The sequence below is a fragment of the Euwallacea fornicatus genome, chromosome 39, assembly GCF_040115645.1.
Source record: "Euwallacea fornicatus isolate EFF26 chromosome 39, ASM4011564v1, whole genome shotgun sequence".
Classification (NCBI taxonomy): domain Eukaryota; kingdom Metazoa; phylum Arthropoda; class Insecta; order Coleoptera; family Curculionidae; genus Euwallacea; species Euwallacea fornicatus.
This window is the reverse complement of record NC_089579.1, coordinates 1186625-1205656: the sequence shown is the minus strand read 5'-3', so window position 1 is coordinate 1205656 and position 19032 is coordinate 1186625. Positions and strand designations below refer to the sequence as shown.

Below are 19032 nucleotides of genomic sequence, written 5' to 3'. Positions count from 1 at the left end.
GAATAAAATGTCTCAAATGTTGTTGATATATGCGCGAAGGTCATTAAAATAATTATTCTCCATTTAAACCGGTACCTACCGACGGAAAAATCATAATTTTCAAACAAGACTCACTTCTTGGAGACAAGGTGGAAACATCTGGTATAATCTACCATAAACCAATAAAACTGACTGGTTGTACTCTGTTTGCTTGTATTTGGCGTGCGATAAATAAATTAGATACTGTCGCGCCGCCATTGTACGGTATAAAAGCTACGCGACCGCACAGAGAGCAATTTACTTGTCAATAGCCATTAACATTATACTTATTAATCCTTAAAATGAATGATTGATTGATAATTGCAGACGACTTTCGATTGGATAATAAAATAGGCCAATAGGGTTTGCATGATGTGAATGCTGAATGCGGATGATAAGGCGGAGAAATCTAATTGGTTCAGCATTCGAAATCACTCGAGCTGCCTAAGTGTTGCAATCGCACGGAACAAACACTACTTTTGGCTTTTGCCGAAGAAAAAATTAGCGGATGAATTATTTATCGACGGTTTGAACATTTTTCAAATTTTAAATTTAAAAAGCGTTTTTGCAACTCCTAAAAAATACGCCGTGATTTGCCTTTGATTTTCTTCAAGCCCAAGTGCAGGTACTCTTAATGACTGGTAACGTAGCTCGAAGCTTTTAAAGAAGTGATTTGAAGAAAAATTCGCTCTTCTAAATTTTATTTTTGATTTTTTCACCATACAGGTTGACGCGCTTTCGATGTACAAAAAGCTTAGGTGCGAAAACTTACGAAAAGGACCTACTCCTGTAAAGGTATTGTCCTTCTTAACACCAGCGACAAGGTTTTTTGAGCAATAGTTCAAAGAAAAACGCTGTTTTTGTAAATTAAAAAGTCAACTTTTGAAACTCTCAAAATAGAGCTTGATACGTCTATGACTTTCAAAAAGTTCAAAAAAAGCTAAAAACCGTCCCCCGTTATTTCAAACTTTTCTACCTTGAATAATCAGCGACGTAACAATTTTTTTTAAGTTCCTAATAATTCGAAAAAAACTCATTTTCGGAAATTTGAAAATTTCGTATCTTCAAGATCCAACGCTTCCGGTTTTCCAATAATAAAAGTGGAATATTTTTCGTAATCAATGCATTTCTATGCCCATTGTTCATCTTACCAGCGACCGAGGTAACAACTTTTTTCTAGCAAGTAACTTTCAGTAAAACGAGGTTCGGATCTGGGAAACTTATAAATTAAATTTCGTCTGTTTGTTATTTGGGTTGATACACCTCTGAATCTAATACAGCTTAATTTGATCGTAGCAAATTTTTTTAAGAGCTTGACATGTGTATCTGTGTAGTGCCCGACAATACGCCCAATTGCAATAACGCACGCAGGTCAATAGTATTTTCTAACATTTCAGAAGTGCTGAGGTTGCAGTCCTCAATAATGCTTTTCGTCGATCTACCGATTCTGTCGCATATTATGCTATACTTCACGTGTTAAATGACCGCATAGACGTCAGTAAACTGGCGTCAAATCTGGTGATATAGGAGGCCATCCTATTTTGCGCGCTGCGCTTTATCCCATCTAACAGGTAGGAATAATCCAATCTAAGTAAGCTTGCGGCTGTTCTTCAAGATGAGGAGTAAGTGTGGATCTTTGACAAAATATCTAAAGTTTTTTCATTATTTGTTGCCGGTTTTACTCTTGCGGAACGAAGTCTATTTTTACATCTTATTCGTTTCTCGGAATCTACGGATCGTTTTTAAAACTGTAGATTTTGCTACTGGTTTTCTGTATGGAATAGCAACGTTGAAGAGCTCTCCTGTTTCAGCACACGACCAGCAAAGTTATACATTCCCTTTCTATAATGGTCGTTTTGTGTAGGTGCCTATTCATTTGGCACTGATGCTCGACTACCATCTAGTTTCAATCGTTTCAATGGCATGGGAGTCAAGTTAATTCAGGTTGGTTGTTACGTGATGGTTATGTAAATAGCATGGAGAACATGGGTTCCTTTAAGACTTCAATAGATGCTAAACTGTTATCGAAAAAGTGAACAGAAAATCTCATGAAAAACGGACAGTTCCACAAAAAAAATATACCTTGCAGTTTGCGATTTACCCTGTATGTTATTAGATGTTTAGTAATAAGCTGATAATTTTTGTATTTTGAGGAATTCACTGTTGCTGGGGCTGTCACTCAGTCCATCCAGATGTTAGTACGGCCAGCAGGTGACTTCGTCACCGGGCCCGATCCGATTCAGTCCAGCCCTGGACCGCTCTGCTGGAGGAGGTTGCAAAGCAACCGACCATGGCCCGCCGTTGTGTGACAAAGTGGAAATCTTAGAATTTTTTTCGCTTCTCTTCTACCTCTAGCGATGAACATGGACGCGCAGTGACCTCCGGCAATGTAAATTTAATGGGAAATTGCAAATTTTGAGCGTTCGATGCGAATTGACGAAATTAAAAGTTGACTATTAATTTGGGATAAATAACGTTTAAATGCAGTAAAAATCGCGTTAACCTGATCAGTTGCCGTAACTGTACGCAACAAGTACCCGAATCGAATAAATAAACAAATGCGTTTAAACTGCGAATTCCCGCTGCTCTCGCTCTGGTCGAAATCGCAATCTCGATCCGATGGTGTTATATCGAATCCGTCTAATCCGAAATCGAGAAAAATGAAGCCTGAAAATATCAGTGATTTATGAATCGAGCGGTAAGCAATTCTCGCTTTGAATGAGCCAGTCCACGGCCCCCTTCCCAGGTAATCCGAGAGGGGCGGTGCTTCATGGGCCGGCCTGAGAATATCATTCTGACTTAGTCAAATACCGCACGCCGTACAACTCGCTAGCAGGGGCCCCCCAGTGACCCGGCTCTGAACTCATTTAAAACACCTGGAAAAAAGAGGACTTTGCAGTGATATTTTCCGACTGTGCCGTGCTGGATGATCTTCTATCAAAAATTGCAATACGCCAACTCGCGACCCGACCCCTGCCGACCTGCGACGAGGGTGGTTCGGACGCGCCGCCCTTATCGAGTCCCCACCATTCGTAACGGCGCTACGTTAGACAGCATCGCGACGCCGCGACGTCGAGGTCGTACACACTTCTATGCTTCCCCGTATTGCCCCCCAATCACCGAAAATTATAACTGATGATATGAGTGCGACGATATGTTGAGTGATCCAGGACCGTGACAGTGTCTTGTGCAGTGGAAAACATGTCGCGAAGAAAACAGGCCAGACCCATCCGACTGCTCGAAGATGAAGAAAACAATGCTTCTGCTGTCGCTGACACTGCTGCTGCCGTCGCTTCCCCAAGTTTTCCTACTGCATCTGCTGTCGGTAAGTCTTCTCGTCTCCGGCGCTTATCGGAATGCCAGCACCCCTTAGACCCTTCGACCCTCGAGTCATTAATAAGCAATAATGTGAGAGTAACGATTGGCGAGGAAAGATTTGAGGCAATCAACGTCCAGGTTGAACACAACCGCAAACAGGAAAATGTGGAAAAATGGGGCTGTTACTTGACGAATGAGAAATATCAAGCAGCTTTCCATGGGGAGAGAAATTATTAAATTGTCGCACCGTTTTTTCGCGATTGTCTCTTGATTTCTAGAAGATGTAAAGTTACGATAAAACACTTGTTATGGGCAACGGACTTGTAAAATAGCGGCAGGTCAGATGGACCTTCAAGGCTTCGATAAACGATAATGCGAAAGAGGCAACAACTATTGATAAGGGAACTTACGTCGACGTCCGGGCTTGCCATCGGCCTTTACTAAAAATTATGGAGAATTCCAAAAAACAATTAAATTATTAAAATGACTCTTTCCGTCATTGCTGTTTGGGTTTCAGAAAGTCTAGATACATACAAGTACAAATTCGGGCCAGATGAGTCTTCAGGACTCTAATAAACGATAATAGCAAATGGATACTTCGTGAACTGGAGGTTTGCCACAGCCATTAATGGAAAATTGTGAAGACCTAAAACGGTTTATTGAACTTGAACAAATAAACATCATGCCTATATCGATTTCGGGGAATTGTCACTGAACTTAAGCCTTTCAAGACTAAGAATATGTGTAAGGAAACGATAGACAAAAGTAAACAAAGAGGACAAGGGGAAAAAGTTTGTGTGAACAGAAAAGCCGAGGATAAAAGTCGCTTGAACCTAGATCCTGCGTTGAAATTGGTGCTAAAACTGAACCTCCATTCGTTCATCCCAAGTGACCTCAAGTCAATTACGATTGTTGCAAATGGGCGAGGATGAAGGCTACCAGACCCTGCCACCAAATCACAGGTCAAAAATCATAGAAACTGTTTATAAAAAATAAATAAATAATATAGCTATCAAACAATTTAAATGAAAAATACAGGCATCTCTAATCTTGGATCAAATTCCTGAACGCTTAGGCGATTATTTCCGTATAGACAACAGATGTTGGCAACTTCCATATGTTGAGAAAATGAATAGCATTTCTGTTAATAGCCAATAAGAGATTCTTAATAAACAATTTTAATGAACAAAATAATCACCGACAAGGGAAAAAAAATTACGCCCTTAACCGTACCAGCATCGGCTTAGGTCCAGGTCTGCATAGTCGCTTGCTTCCCTAGGGACTAAGCATTGAACATTGGACAGTCAATAACTTGCTCTAGGGGAAAAGTGAAAATTATTCGGGAAATATCCGGAAACCTGACTGTGCGTGCCAGGTCGAGGGGCTGTGTAGCTTTCAGTTGGTAAAGGTGTTTGTGAGATCGAGACGCTACGAAATCGATGTAAGCATGATGGATACCTGACATGGCTTGGGCAGATCGAAAACACTCTGAAACACTCAAATCCATCTAATAATATATGGGAAACGTTGCGTGCTTGCGATAGCAAATTCGAACAGAACTGCACCCTGTACGAGAAAAGTAGAATGATCCAAAAGTTATAAAATTCGTATTACCGATATTACCTTTGCTCGTCCTTAATTGGACACTAAGTTACGGTTATCAAATAGGTGTTTTTTCTTCAACATTGAAAATCTATTCGGCACGTTGACTCATGAAAATGATGTTGCTGATATCCGCCAAAACAAGCGTCGCATTTACGAGTTCACGATTTTACATAGCCGTGTTGTGATGGATGAAACCGTTCAACAAAACAAAATCTGTTTTTCGTATTCCTCTAATGGTGCCTATGAAGAACTAACCACTTTGCCTCGATTTAACCGATGTACCTCTCTCACGCGGTCTGGAATATTCTCACACGTTCTCTGGAATTTGTAACGCTCCGTATATGGTGCCACAAACCATAATTTCAGTGCAGTTTCATACAAAGTTTATGCGCTGCTTTTACCAAAAAAAAAAAAAAAAAAAAAAAAAAAAAAAAATGCCGCCTTTCCACACATAAATCATAATATCACTCACGTGTGTACATGCTGTACAATAATAATAATTGTAATTAATCTGTTGTTAGAATTAAATACGTAGTCGTGAAGAGAATTCATTCATTTTGATTTCTTGTAAATCAAATGTAAATTTAACCAAAAAAGTGTATTTTTTGATAATACCATTTTTTCATAATAGGCGGCCGAAAGGTTGATTACGTGAATTAATTTCAGTTATTAAATATTCATAAGATTTTTTTGGTTCTGAATAAGAGCTGACCCTTTGATCGCAGCTGAAACAATGTCGTATCTATAATATTTTTCATTACTGTTTGTGTCAAGTGTAGTGGGTTTTCATTACACGCTCATTTTCACTAAAGCTTGTGGAAACTTAGAAATGTCCGAAAAAGTCGAAGTAGATTTTTGGATGGTTAAAGTGCATTTTCAAAATCGCCACCCGTGTGATATGCCACTGCTTCGTAGGGAATTCTCAAAAAATATGCATGGCATTTTCCTTGGAAAAGAGAACCGTGATGTGAGCGTGAACTTCAATGGTGTGCGACTTTAGAGCAACTGAAAGCCATCTACGAGAATTACTCGAAAACAACCTAAAAATTTCAGAAAAATCCCCAATTTTTCCGTTCGAACTATCAGCTGCCGCAATTATTCGTAACCTCCCGTGACTCAAAACTGCTATAAGTTCCTTAGTATCGATAGCTATCTTTGCCCGGTACGTGTCTTAAATAAAGACAGGAGATATAATTTACGCGTAAACTGCATCCAAAGCATTTTACTAGTTAGGGTAGCAGGAGCAATGCTTTTCGTCTCCGTCTAAGCTCACCTAATGAACAGAGACATCTATGATGCGGAGCAGATACGATTGAATGACATTGGAGCAGCGGTGTAAATTAGAAGGTTTAATAGGAATATACAGGGTTACACAAATTCGAGTCTAAGGAAAGGAGTCTTGAAACGGTTAGAGCCAGCATTCTAATACTTACTTGTATTCAAATGCAGATTTGTATACGAATACCTGCATGAATTCTTGGGTTATGGGTTGAATATTGTGATATCTAAGCTATCAATCAACAGAGGGAATGTCTCTGATTCGCATTTCGAGATACACAAAGTCGATGTCTTGTCGATATCGAATTTTAGTGGTGATTATTTTTCACATTCCGATAGTTGTCTCAAATTCAAATTCTTTGTTGGCATTCGAAGTCTTTATTCATCATCAAATGCGTTATCTACTTCTAAGAAAAAATGAAATGAAGAAAATGACAACGCCTTGTTATGCTTTTGTCCTTTGTCAAGTTACGTATACCGGGTGTCTGGGCGAAGGCTGGACATGGGAGATTAACATGCGAAATCGGTTGTTGTTCCCTTGCGCCCGCACGAATTACTCAATTGCAGAACGTTGAGGTCGGAGCACTCGAGATCACCAGTAATTTTCTCGATTTTTTCGATCTTCTAGTTAGTGCCGTTTCGGCCGTTTAGCTCCAAATTTCAAAAATTTGAATGCCCCGCGTAACCGTTCGGGGCCGCCATTGGTCGGATTGCTGGAAATGTTTTTGCAAACAATGTTAAAGTTCTTTGTTTTTGTTCACTTACTTGTTTGGTGGAACTTTAATATGTCGATAGTCGTTTAATTTATTCGTTTTCACTTTTTCCTCGTTGCGTTTGAATAAAAGGTCAAATGAAACAAAACGAAAAATTCATTTGACATGGGACTTTTACGCTTATTTTGTTGGCAATTCTGTGTTTGTTTGTTTAATTCTGATGTTGACTCTGACCAATCGCGGCCCCGAACAGTTACGCGGGACATTCGAATTCTTGAAATTCGGAGACCGCAGAGTGATGGCCCGTCTTGAGCACTGTGACCTTCATATAAAAGTTTTTCAATTAGATGATCCGGGCATGCGCAGAAAAATAAAAACCTATTTACCACGTTAATCTCCTATATTCAAGGTTCACCTAAACACCCGATATATCGGGCGTGCAACGAGGTACCTCAGGAGAGTGAAGTCCACTAAAGAAACTAATGTTATTTCATAAAAATGGCGCTTCCGAGAAACACCAGGGCAGTTTATAGTGACACTTAAAAAGCAGGATAATTGATTGTCTTCGGTGTAGAAATAAAATTAACAATGGAACTTCAGCCATTTTGAAAAAACAAAGTTCGATTAATATCTTAAGCTAAACGTTGAAGAGAAAATGCTTGAATTAACTTAATCACATGCAACGCATTAAAATCGTTATTCGAAGTGAACAAACCTTCGTCAAGACCTTTCAATTAAGTGATTTTCGTTTCAGATTCTAGCTACTTGGGACTAACCTGAACTAACCTGAAACAACTTGTTGAAAACTCGAGTTCCGTCTTCTTCCGCATCTTCTAATTATGTTAAGGTCGTCTCGCTTGTTGTAACAGATGTTCCAAAAGAGATTTCCAGCCCATCTAAGACATTCTTCTGAACAAGCATTAACCTACTGAGAACAATGTTATCTTCAGACTCGCCTGAATCATTCTTAATGATATTTTGCTGTTGCCATCAGACTGATTATCAACAACGCTATTAATATTTTCATCAACTTGCGTAGGGTTCGGTGGTCCTGTTGGTGGTGGAAGGGAAGTTGGCTCAGGAACGGCAGTAAAATTATAAGCTTGTTGCCTGGAAGCTCCTCCATTTAGGCTGAGCTTTCCTGAGAATTAAAAAAAATTGATCAAAAAGTTCAAAGGTTATGTTTCCTTTATCGGCCACTTTAACCAAAGAACATGGGGGGAAATTATCTTGGAATTTAGGTTTGAACCTTTCCACCTTAAATATAATTACAGAGGGATACCGTTCCCCAAAGCATTGCGAAGTCCCGCAACGGTCACATTTTTTGCCTGTTCTGGAGCCAATAGGTGGACACGCTCGGCACCTTGGGCTTCAGTAACTTTCCCTTGATGATGAATTTGTAATCGAGAGAGTTTTTTGTCGACATTGAAAAGGGTCTACGGATCGTCATGAAAATCCATATCATCAAAAGTCTGCAATTTTGTTGCGTCTTAAAAAAGCGTACGACCAATCTTTATCAGCAACTACTCTGGTAGAGTTAAATATGTGAGCAATGCTATTTTTTGTCACAGAATATCTATGCAGAGTGTTCAACTGATAAGGGAGCAAAGGGCAATTTAATATCATCAAGTCGCACTAACCTTTCTTGTTCGGGACTTGGTTCGGCTTATTTTCTTCTCGATGCTATTTGGTTTTAGGTGCTCCATTCTGGTCCTTCTACGTATGCTAAAATGCTGAGCAACTTCGTGTTGGGAGCGCACTGCTCCTTCTGCTACAGCTTCGACAGCAGCGTAAGTTGCTATTTAGTCCAATGCGTTGCTCCTTATCTTTTGGTGGCATCTAGGGAAAAGAAAATAATGAGTGATGATGATGTTTAATGAGACCCGATGGGCCTTACTGCTCGAGTCCCTGTCGTAGATGCAAAAAACGAACTCAAGAACGTTATCGTCGTTTAAATAATGTATTTTTTAGTCAAAATTCAAATATGTTTTGATACTCGGTGATAAAATGACTTTTCTAGCACAACTGGCTGGAGAATAATTTCCTTTTAGCCGGTTTTGCGAACGTCTAGCAGGAACCAACTTGCTGGGTGTTTCGAGTCCGGAATGTGGCTACCGGATCTCATCCACCGACGGGGATTGATCTCGGGCACATCATCGTTTGGCCTGGAATTGAACGCTAAATGCGAGTGAATTTTCATAAAATTGCATAATCCCGTGCTCCTTGCAATGTCGCGCGGATAACCGTGCACGTTATCTGCTGAGGCTCGGGTCACAATTGTAATTTGGCAACAATGCGGAACGCGTCGTCGAAGCTCTTTCAGTTTGTCTCTGTTCAAAATGCGAGCTAAAGTGAGCGAGGCATAATCTACGTACCTACGGTGTCACGTGACGTGGCTTGCACGCACGTGACGTCAAGTGACAGTTGGCGGTTGCGTCGCGTCGCATTTTTCTCCGACGATGCGCAAGAATGAACTTTTCTTCTGGGGCGTCTCTTCGCGAGCAACTTTCGCGAGTATCGCGTTATTAATTGAACGCACCATCATCAGAATGTTTTCTATGAAACCTGCGCATCGACCACCGCTAATGGAATACGTCGAACGGCCATTTAGCCGAATAAAAATAGATCGAAGCCATAGGGCCTAAAGGCCTAAAGTTTTCGAAAGCTTTCGCTTTTATTTGCGGATTTTGAACAGGATCCCATTGAACGTACGTGTGTGCGAGACGGTTCGTTTGAAGTTGGAGCGCGTTCAGAGAATGACAATTTTCCAAATTCCGCGCGGTCCGCGACACAAATAAACTCTTGAAATTGCCGTAATAAGAACAAATTACGCACAATTTATGGACCAATAATATTTATAATTTAAGAGCTGCAAAAACGGAGTCCGAGTTTGTGGCTCGAATATTATACATAAGTCATATTATTCAATTATGTCCGCGGCAACAAACGATTACCTTTAATATGGGTAAGATATTTACCCTGAACACTCACAGATGGTGAGTTTCACGTCGGACAGTCTGAAAATCGGCCGATTTACCGCCGCGAAGAGCTCAATATCTCCGAAACGTGATCTGAGATGACACTAATAAACTCCAGGAAGCCATGAATCACATCTAGCATTGGCCATCAGATATTGCCAGGTCGATCCCGAAGTCCACAAGTAATTTTCATATTCAATTGCGGAAATATTAACGATAACCTCTTAAGCCATGCTCACGATTGAGGTTCGGATTTATCAGCAACCAGATGTAACGTAATACGAAGCGACCATAATATGCGATCTGCTACGGATAACGCTCACGTACACCTGGGCGGGTTTTTCTTCTTTTAAATATTCTAAGCATTATGCTTCGTCTTCCTTAATATGAATATTATTTAATCAGAGATGGTATCTGTCGTCAGATTAATAGTGTTGACGGCGCTACAAAAAGGCCGGTCGTTTGGGTGAAGAGATCCTTCAACGGGTTAATGGTGCCCATTCACTAGATGGTTTGTTGGGCCCATTAGATTTTCCCTCAGTTTATTAAGAGGAACGATTGTCTCCACTGATGTTTAATTTACTTCTTTTATTTCTTTTATTGCTTTTTAGTGGTGCGGTTGTGGAATCGTGTGGGATGGAGGAGTTTATAAGAGTCATAACTGTAGACCGTTGAGGCAGGGATTTAATGATATTGGCCTAGGATTTGCATGGATTTTCAGATTAGGAGACCTGCAAAATATGATGCATTCAAGTGAGACGTTGCATGAAGGTATAAAGTGGACCCATGCTAACTTTTATGCACGTCCAGTGGAACCTGGTTGTAGCGAACGCTCCATTATAACGAACGAACAAAAAGTCTCGTCCAAGTTCCTACACAACTAACGTATTTTTATTCGGTTATAACAAGCTCGGATGAAACGAACACTTAGTAATAACATCCCATATTGGGTTGTTTTTTTGAGCCGAGGGAGGTGCTGCTGGAGGTTCAAGTGAGCGGGCCAAAAATCAGCACATTTCTGATTTTGAGGAAACTAACTTGAAGGAATATGATGTAGTGGACGAACACGTGGAATTTCCTAATGATATCGTTCAGAGAACTGTCGATGTAGAATATGATATTGGTGCGAGCGATGAGGAGGAAGTTAACAAAAATGATAAAGTTTTGGTCACCAGAGCTCAGTAGCTCCCTTCTGCTTTGAAGACCATAACATGTTGCGTACAGATGACTCGTCCAGAAAATAAAAACCTTCTTAGCTGCGACAGACGTTTTGCAAAACAATGTAACTGAAGAAATATTGGAGAAGTACAGAGAGTCAATTTGCGGACCTCTTTGCTATCCAAACTTTGGTCTTATTAAGGATTTTTGTTATTTTTTTCACGTTTAACCCACCCAATTCCTACAACAAAATTTGTGTAATTAAGCGTTCGGTTAAAACAAAGATTTGAAATCGACAAGCTTTTTACTATGTCGCCTATAATCAACCTCTGCACATAACGAACCACAGTTCAAGTCTCTCGAAGGTTTGTTATAGCCGAGTTTTACTGTAGTTCAGAGATTTGCGCTATTAAGTAATTAGTTTGGGTTAGTTCAGGTTAATACGGCCTTCGTAAGCTTTTACATTTGAGAAAGTTCGTTAAGCCGAGGCCCCATTTTACTGCCTAATTTTTTTGCCATGCATTTCTCGAATTTCGAATTGCTCCTCTCGTAAGAGAAATTTGCCGTTTTGCAAATCTCGAAAACAGAGGAATTAGAGGAAAAGCGTCCTTGTACTGATTTCATCTTGTTTCATTTCGTCGACCGTGTTTCTACCATTTCAAACAGCTTATTTATTAAATCTTTTAAAAATTTTATTTTTCTACATGTCAAAAACAAACTAAATTGATAATATTTTGAAAACGGTTTTAAATGACCCGTTTGGAGGAAGTTTGTCCGGAATAGTCCAGAATTTTGAGAAACGAGCATGAAAATTCAAGTTTCACGTAGCCCCAATGTTAATTTTCAACTAAAAATCTCTACGATGATCTGCAACAGGTACCAATACCAGAGGCGTAGCTCGATGTTGATAATCCACACTCTCCCGGATTAAACCTAATCAGTTCCTAATGAAAAAGAAAATTAATTAAGATACATAAAAAAAATAATTTAAATAATAAATATTTTATTAATTTTTCATAATCACAGTAATATTCCTCTGATTTCCGTTGTACTGTTTGCTGTCCAGGAAACAAGCACGTGTTCAATTATTTAAATTACGACTGAGATATGTTTGGGAAGCACTTCTTTCAATTCAAGAATATATTACGTGATGTTCCGTGCATGTTCGGACGATTCATTAAAAAAATCTATCATCAGGCCTTTTTGCGAAAACTCTTAGCCTGCGTTTCATCGAATTTTCGAAAGTGTAAACTTGGGAGGCATCAAACACGACCAATTATCAGAAAGTCAAACCCTAGGAAACTGAATCACAATTTTTTCATAAAACAGCCCTATTAGGGTTTTTTTCCAAATGAAAAGTCGTCACACGCGATCGTGTGATAGATGGATCAATGAATTGGAGATAGAAGCTACTGGCAGACTACAACGAAAAAGTCGGGTTAAGGTCAAGTTCTCACGAAGTAAACATTAAAAAGGAAACGTATTAACTGCACTATATAGGGCACGATAAAATCAAAAATACTTTGTACTCAATCTTTCTCGAAGGGCTTGGATTCATTTTGAACAAACGATTTTGACAAATTGCTCATTTTTACCCAGTGTTCAGTAAACCAAGTGAAACGTGGCAACACCGTTTTCGAATCTTAATTTTGAAAAGCAAATTTTGGCTCGTTTAACCAACTTTAACGGTTTAAGAGATGGCAGTAGCGAACCGAGGCAATTGAACCATCCCGTATATTCATTTTCAAGAAACTGAGCCTCTAACACGAAGAGAAAAGTGTAGGCAGACGTCGTGCGTGCATGCTAAACGTAGTAGCGTATAACGGAATTTTAAAACAAAATGAGTAAAATATTTACAGTAAATAAATGATTTTCAGCAGTCGTAAATAAAGTCGTTTTAACTTAAAAATGTTGGTTGTCATGTACCAACGACGACTTTGAACCGTCTGTTTACTGTAAATATTTTTAATGTTGTACACATTTTGCGTTAGACCGGACACCTCGCTGTGTGGAAATCGGACGCTGATTTACCTCTCGACACACGGATGGCGCCACTGATAGTAAATATCTATAAATGCCATGTTTAACAAGTTTAAGCGGAAACCCGGGTTGCCAATTTGGGCGACAAATCGTAAATTTTGGGGATGAACGATGCAGATGGGGATGAGGATCGCGAGAAGGTTGGCGATGAGCCATTATAAATTCAACATTGCCGACGCGAATAAAACAAATACTTCACCGTTGCATGTAACTATCAATTATTATCTCTGACCCACCGTTAATAATGCCTTTTTTTGCTAATGCATAAATTAACCACTAAAGCTTGCACGATGAGGTGAACCGGGTTAGTTCGAGCTTTTGGTTGTGTTTTTGTTTGCTTCTGCGCATTTGGGGATCGACGTAACTCCGAGTAGATTAATAATTCAGACATCGGTCAATTTGTTCAATGTTAATTTGAAGAGAAGAAAGTCGTGCGAACCTCAATCTTGAAGAGGGAAAGGGCGCTGGCAGCACACCACAACGATGTATTTTCTCCAAATCAAGCCATGATTTGGGTTTCAATAATGCCATCTCAAAGGGCCTAATAGGGCGGTACCGTTGTTTGCGTTGGACCATCCTATTATTTACATTGCGTATACCTTCAAATAGGCATAATAAACGGCTCTTAACGGACGGCGGTCGATAGCCGTTAACATTGTTAAAGTTGAGTTGTTTATCAGGGTATTTACTGTTAAACTATATTTATATGGAATCATTACGTACGTAATCTAAATTGATTCGACGATGGCTCTTCTAGTACTCCCTTTGGAAATTCCAAAACTCTTCATGTTATTTAACGGACCTCGTACAGCATTGAAATACGAGTGTTAGTTGATTTCGAAAAATATAAGTAAGTACGTAAGTACGTCTTGCCCTATTTATCAAAATTCTTCACACACACGCACACCTTCCACCTAAGCAGTTAGATTGAAGGTGTGTTTGTGTGATCTACTAGAACTTTTTTAACGATAGGTGTGGTGTAACAAAAAAATGTTGAACGGTTCGTATACATGTATCAATAACCTACTTGGGTTTAGCTAAAACTCGGCTGCGCTCTAGTTTCAACCCCGAAGTTTTTCTACCTCTCCGTCATCGTCTTCGCAATAACAATTCTTTATTTATTTATTTATTTTTTTTTTATGTTTTTTGTCGCTCTAATTTTTTTTCAGCCTACGTCAAATCGCTCACATTTCCACACTTTCAAACCCATTTCTATTACGCCAAAAACCCTTTTTTCTCCGTTTTTGCACTTTTTGGAAAATAATTAATTTCCACCTTCCCAGATCAGCATTTTGTAAATTGTATAATTTCTCACGCGAAATTTTATCACTTCAAGGCCCAACTTCAAAGTCGTGCCAAATCTGCCACGTTTATGGGTTTTAAAGCTCGTCTCTAGTATGCCGAAAGTTCCCGTTTTTCTGGCAATTTTGAAGATCTGAGAAAAGCAAATTCTCACATCTCAAGGCTTATTGAACTTGCAAGTTTCCAGCCAGGAATCGAAATATAGAGATTTCGAGGATTTAAAATTAATTTCTGTGTCTCAGAGTGTTCATACTACTTAGTATGGGGTTTGATACTTTCCAAGGGCGGCATGCTAATCCTCGTATTTCAAGAAAAAGATTGTGAAGAAATTTGCAGTTTTTCAAACTGAATTTTCTTTCTTGGAATTAAGAGGCATCGGGATCGATGGCTTTTCCAGGTTTTAAAGTTGATTTCTAGTGTGCAAAAGCTGTCATGTTTCACCACTTCTGAAGACTTCCTCGACGAATTAAGTTGCCCCTGTTACTTTAGGATCAACTCGTCATCTCGAATTTTTAACTTGTCAAGCACGATTTTCATTCGAAAATTTAAAAGGTTTTTTTCGTTTTGTTTTATTGCTTCTTGGCATTATTCCTTACCGATTGTTTCCAGATACTAAAAAACACGTTTTCATCATATGCTCATTTTCCGGAGCCAAGTTGTAGGCTGAAATTTGCAACTCTTTGGGGTGGGCCTCCTATCTCGAAATCAATTGCCGTCCAAGAAGAATTTCCACCGAAGAGTTGGACAACCGCACGAGGCTTCATTGCACGTGTGTGTGTGTGTGTGTGTGTGTGTGGAAGAATGGGAGTGATCGTCGCTAACCGACACACGAACGGGGGCGAAATCGAGAAAAAATAATCCGGGAAACCCGGAACGGCAGACTTTCCTCCCTGCAATTTTCCCTAATTATTTCCTTAATTTCAAATCGTTTAAACCCTTGTAACCTCTCCCTCGAGGAATTCCAATATAGCATACAAATTAATAATGGTGTCTGAATTTTAATTCGTAGATATTAATAAAGTCGCCATTTTGTGTTTCTCCCCCCTTCGCCCTATAATAATCTCATTAAGCGGGGCGTCTATGTTGGCAGGCCAAGCGTAAAAAACCGATGCAAGGGTTAAAACGGGGGTAAAAGGGGTTGAAGAATCGACATACCCCTCTCGGTGCCGCTGGTCATGTGTATGCCATACCCGCGTAATAATAAGGTTGGCAATTAATCGGTTGGGGCGCTTTGAAATTTGATTTTTCCTACTGGTATTCGCCTTCTGATGATCATAGGGAGTGCGCTCCCCCTTCGCCCTGTTTCGGTAAAGCGGGAATTTTGTCACGATTCATTTAAAGCCGAAATTTTAAATTGAATCTCGCGAATTTTAATGTGCGTGCTTAATGGGCGGGAGAAGATATTATTAGCTTTCATTGGAGGGTTAGTGTTTCAATTCGACAAAGGAATATCGACTGTAATAACTTTGAAAGAGAAAAAGAGCGGCACAATTCCAGACCACCGCTCGGATGACAACATTGAGGAATTATTATTTAATAAAAAGCATTCCGGAATTCCTCGCATAAGAAGAGGCGAAATGTGGCGGTATCAAAGTGGCCGCCGCATAATTATTGACGTCAATATATCCAGAAATTGACAGCAAATTATGGTTCTTTGTTCTTGCGCGACAGTCATTCATCATCAATTAGACTACCGAGTCGACGGTTTTTTTTTTACCCTTAGACTTAAACGGTTATGAATCTCGACGAACGGTACTTAATTTAATAATATAATAATCAGACATGTCTTGCCAGGGCCGGACTCCGCGTAAAAACAATATTTAGCTCCCGGATTCGATTCTCAAAATAAATTTAAACGATAGAACAATAACTTCACGCAGAACATCACCAAACAGAAAAACGAAAAACTACCAATGCGGCAGTTAACGCACATTTATTTAACTAGATCATTTTTCAACACACACACACGCGCAGTTTTATGATTATGTTAACTTAGCTGGTCGGTCCATATGCCTGTTTGATGGAATACTAAATGTATATTTTTCCGGGGTGTTGGTGTTGTTTGGTTTTATAAGTTTATCTTTCCGTCTGTTTTCGCACCTTACGTGTCCGTCCATGATTGCCGAAATAATAGAGAAGGAAGAGACTTTTCAGTTGAAATTGCTCGGAAAAAATGCCACGGAATGCATGTTTCCTTTCGAAGATCGAGTAAAAAGGAGCAAATTCCAGAAGAAAATTGTCTGCCTCTTACGTCCCTTTTCAAGTTTTCTGAGCAATACTTGAACGATTAGCTTCACGGTAATTTGACAAGAGATTGGAAGCTGAAGCAATCCGCGTGTGGAAAATTACAAGTTTAGTGCATTTTTGAAATTTGTAGGAAAAACCTGACATTTGAAAAAGTATTTTCAATCCGCGACAACTTCCGGTTGAACCGGAAACTGACGCTCACATCATTTTTTTTTTTAATGAAACATGGCAGTTTTTTGTTAAAAAAAAATAAAATAAAATTCAAAATAAATGTAAATCTCATGTTTTTCTGAACTATTTTTGGACAATTTTTTTTCATGGATTTTTTTTTTTTTTTTTTTTTCGACGTTACCTGTAGAGTTTTAGTAAAACTCAAATATCTACAAAACCGCTTGACGTAAATCGATGGAGTTAATTGCAGATTACTCCTGGAAAACTGACAATTTTTCATAAACAACTATAGAGTTAAAAAAGTGTTTTAAAGTTTTTTGAAAAAAAAGTGTTGAAATTCAGAATTTTTCAATCCAATCAAGCCATTTTTTCAAATGGCACTCTGCAACTATTTTTGCACCATTAGCTTGGTGGAAGGAAGATAAACCAATAGAATACACATCTTAAATGTGAAAAATTAATACCTTTTGCGTAAATTTAAGAAAACTATAAACTACTTTATACTGCGTAATATTCACATCAGCCCACCTTTGCACGGTCAAGTTGCTTAATGTTGGTTTCAAGCGATTTTTTTTGTTTTTTTCGCAATATCAGGTTTTTCACAAAATAAAAACGTAGACTTCACAAATACATTAAACTCGTAATTTTCCATATACGGATTGTGTCAGCTTTCAAAGGCGAACACTGTATAGGAATGCGGTATAATCTCTTTTGTCTGCCAGAACGCGAAAATTTGTTAAGGTTCTTCAAAGGTGTTAAAATTACTTTAATTCAAATTCAGTATTCGTCAGCTAATTTCGAATCTCCTCCTGAATACTTAAATTAATCTTTTGTTGCGGGCAAAAAACACCTTTATTCTTACGTTATACCGGGTGAATGGCAAACCCTGGACATAGGAGATGAACACGGGAAATGGTTTTTTTTGCGCCTGCACGGGTTATTCAATTGAAACCTTTTACGGGAAGATCGTAATGCTTGAGCCCGTCCATCGTTCTGCAGTCTCCGAGTTTCAAGAATTTGAACGTCCCGCGCGACCGTTCGGCGCCACGATTGGTCGGAGTGAACGTCAAAAGACGCAAACAAACACAAGATCGCCAACGAAACAAGCGTAAAAGTCCCGTGTCAAATGAATTTTCCTTTTTACATTTAACTTTTGGTTTAAACGCAACGAAGAAAAAGAGAAAACAAATAAATTAAACGACTATCGACATGTTAAATTGCCACCAAACAAGTAAGTGAACAAGAACAAAAACATTCACCATCGTTTGCAAAAACGTTCACAGCAATTGCTCGAAGCGACCTCCGACCAATCTGACCAATGATGGCCTCGAACGGGTGCGCGGGACTTTCAAAATTTTCGAATTCCAGGGCACTTTGGGCCGAGCCAGGGCAGGCGCCAGAGTATTTTAACCGATTTCCCACGTTAGTCTCCTATGTCCGGGGTCCGCCTGGACACATTCCGATGCCAAGGTCATTCCTTCGATGATTGTTTTTAGTGTTCGTTAGCACGTTAAAATGAGAGGTAAATCGTTTTGCAACTGCTTTGTCAAATCAGTTTTTTCTCTTCGTTCCGCCCCAGAAACGTTTTCCATAGTGTCAAACGTATTCGATTCAATTCCGCAGCAGTTCCAGGCGGTAACTTCGTTCTTCTCTTGAGTGGTTAGCGCGAAAGATTCGGATTCGCTTCCTCTACGAGCATTTACATTCATATGATAAACTCTGCCCTCACTAAGCCGCTAAAATAGTCATCATTAATACCCCATTCCGTCCCGTTCAACGTAACTGTGAGTAAACTAATATCTGGTTGGAATTCCGCATGCACCCATTGTCTTTAATACCATCGACACAATTCACGCTATCATAAATCCACCACACTTGTATATTATGAATACTAGGCCAATATCATTTTATTACGACTTGCAACGCTATATCATAATTAAACATTCATGTCGACAACACACTTGATGTTATGTGACAACATGTTGCATAAATACTAAATAAATAAACTTTACGAGCGGGTACCAGAAGTACCGCAGCCTTGAGTGATTTTTTCCACTTTAAAAGTGAATAGAAACTTTGTTCACCCGAAAGTTGGTCGATAAATTTACCATTCCAAGAACGTCAATAAATATAATAGGTTCGCTCTAAATATGACAAAGATAAGAGGGACAGGTACCTTGGTGGTGCCCACTTTTCGTCCTTGA

The 19032-nt window shown here is 39.3% G+C and overlaps 1 protein-coding gene across 3 annotated transcripts in view; it reads left to right on the top strand.

Annotated features, from left to right (window-relative positions):
* Positions 1–2755: 2755 nt before the first annotated feature.
* LOC136349645 (homeotic protein spalt-major-like) overlaps positions 2756–19032 on the top strand; it is a 118447-nt gene continuing 102170 nt past the window's right edge. For all 3 annotated transcript variants that reach the window (XM_066301328.1, XM_066301327.1, XM_066301329.1), the window contains exon 1: positions 2756–3343. In XM_066301328.1, coding sequence (XP_066157425.1) covers positions 3220–3343 — 124 coding nt within the window. In that variant the 5' untranslated portion in view covers positions 2756–3219. The remainder of the gene's footprint in view (positions 3344–19032) is intronic.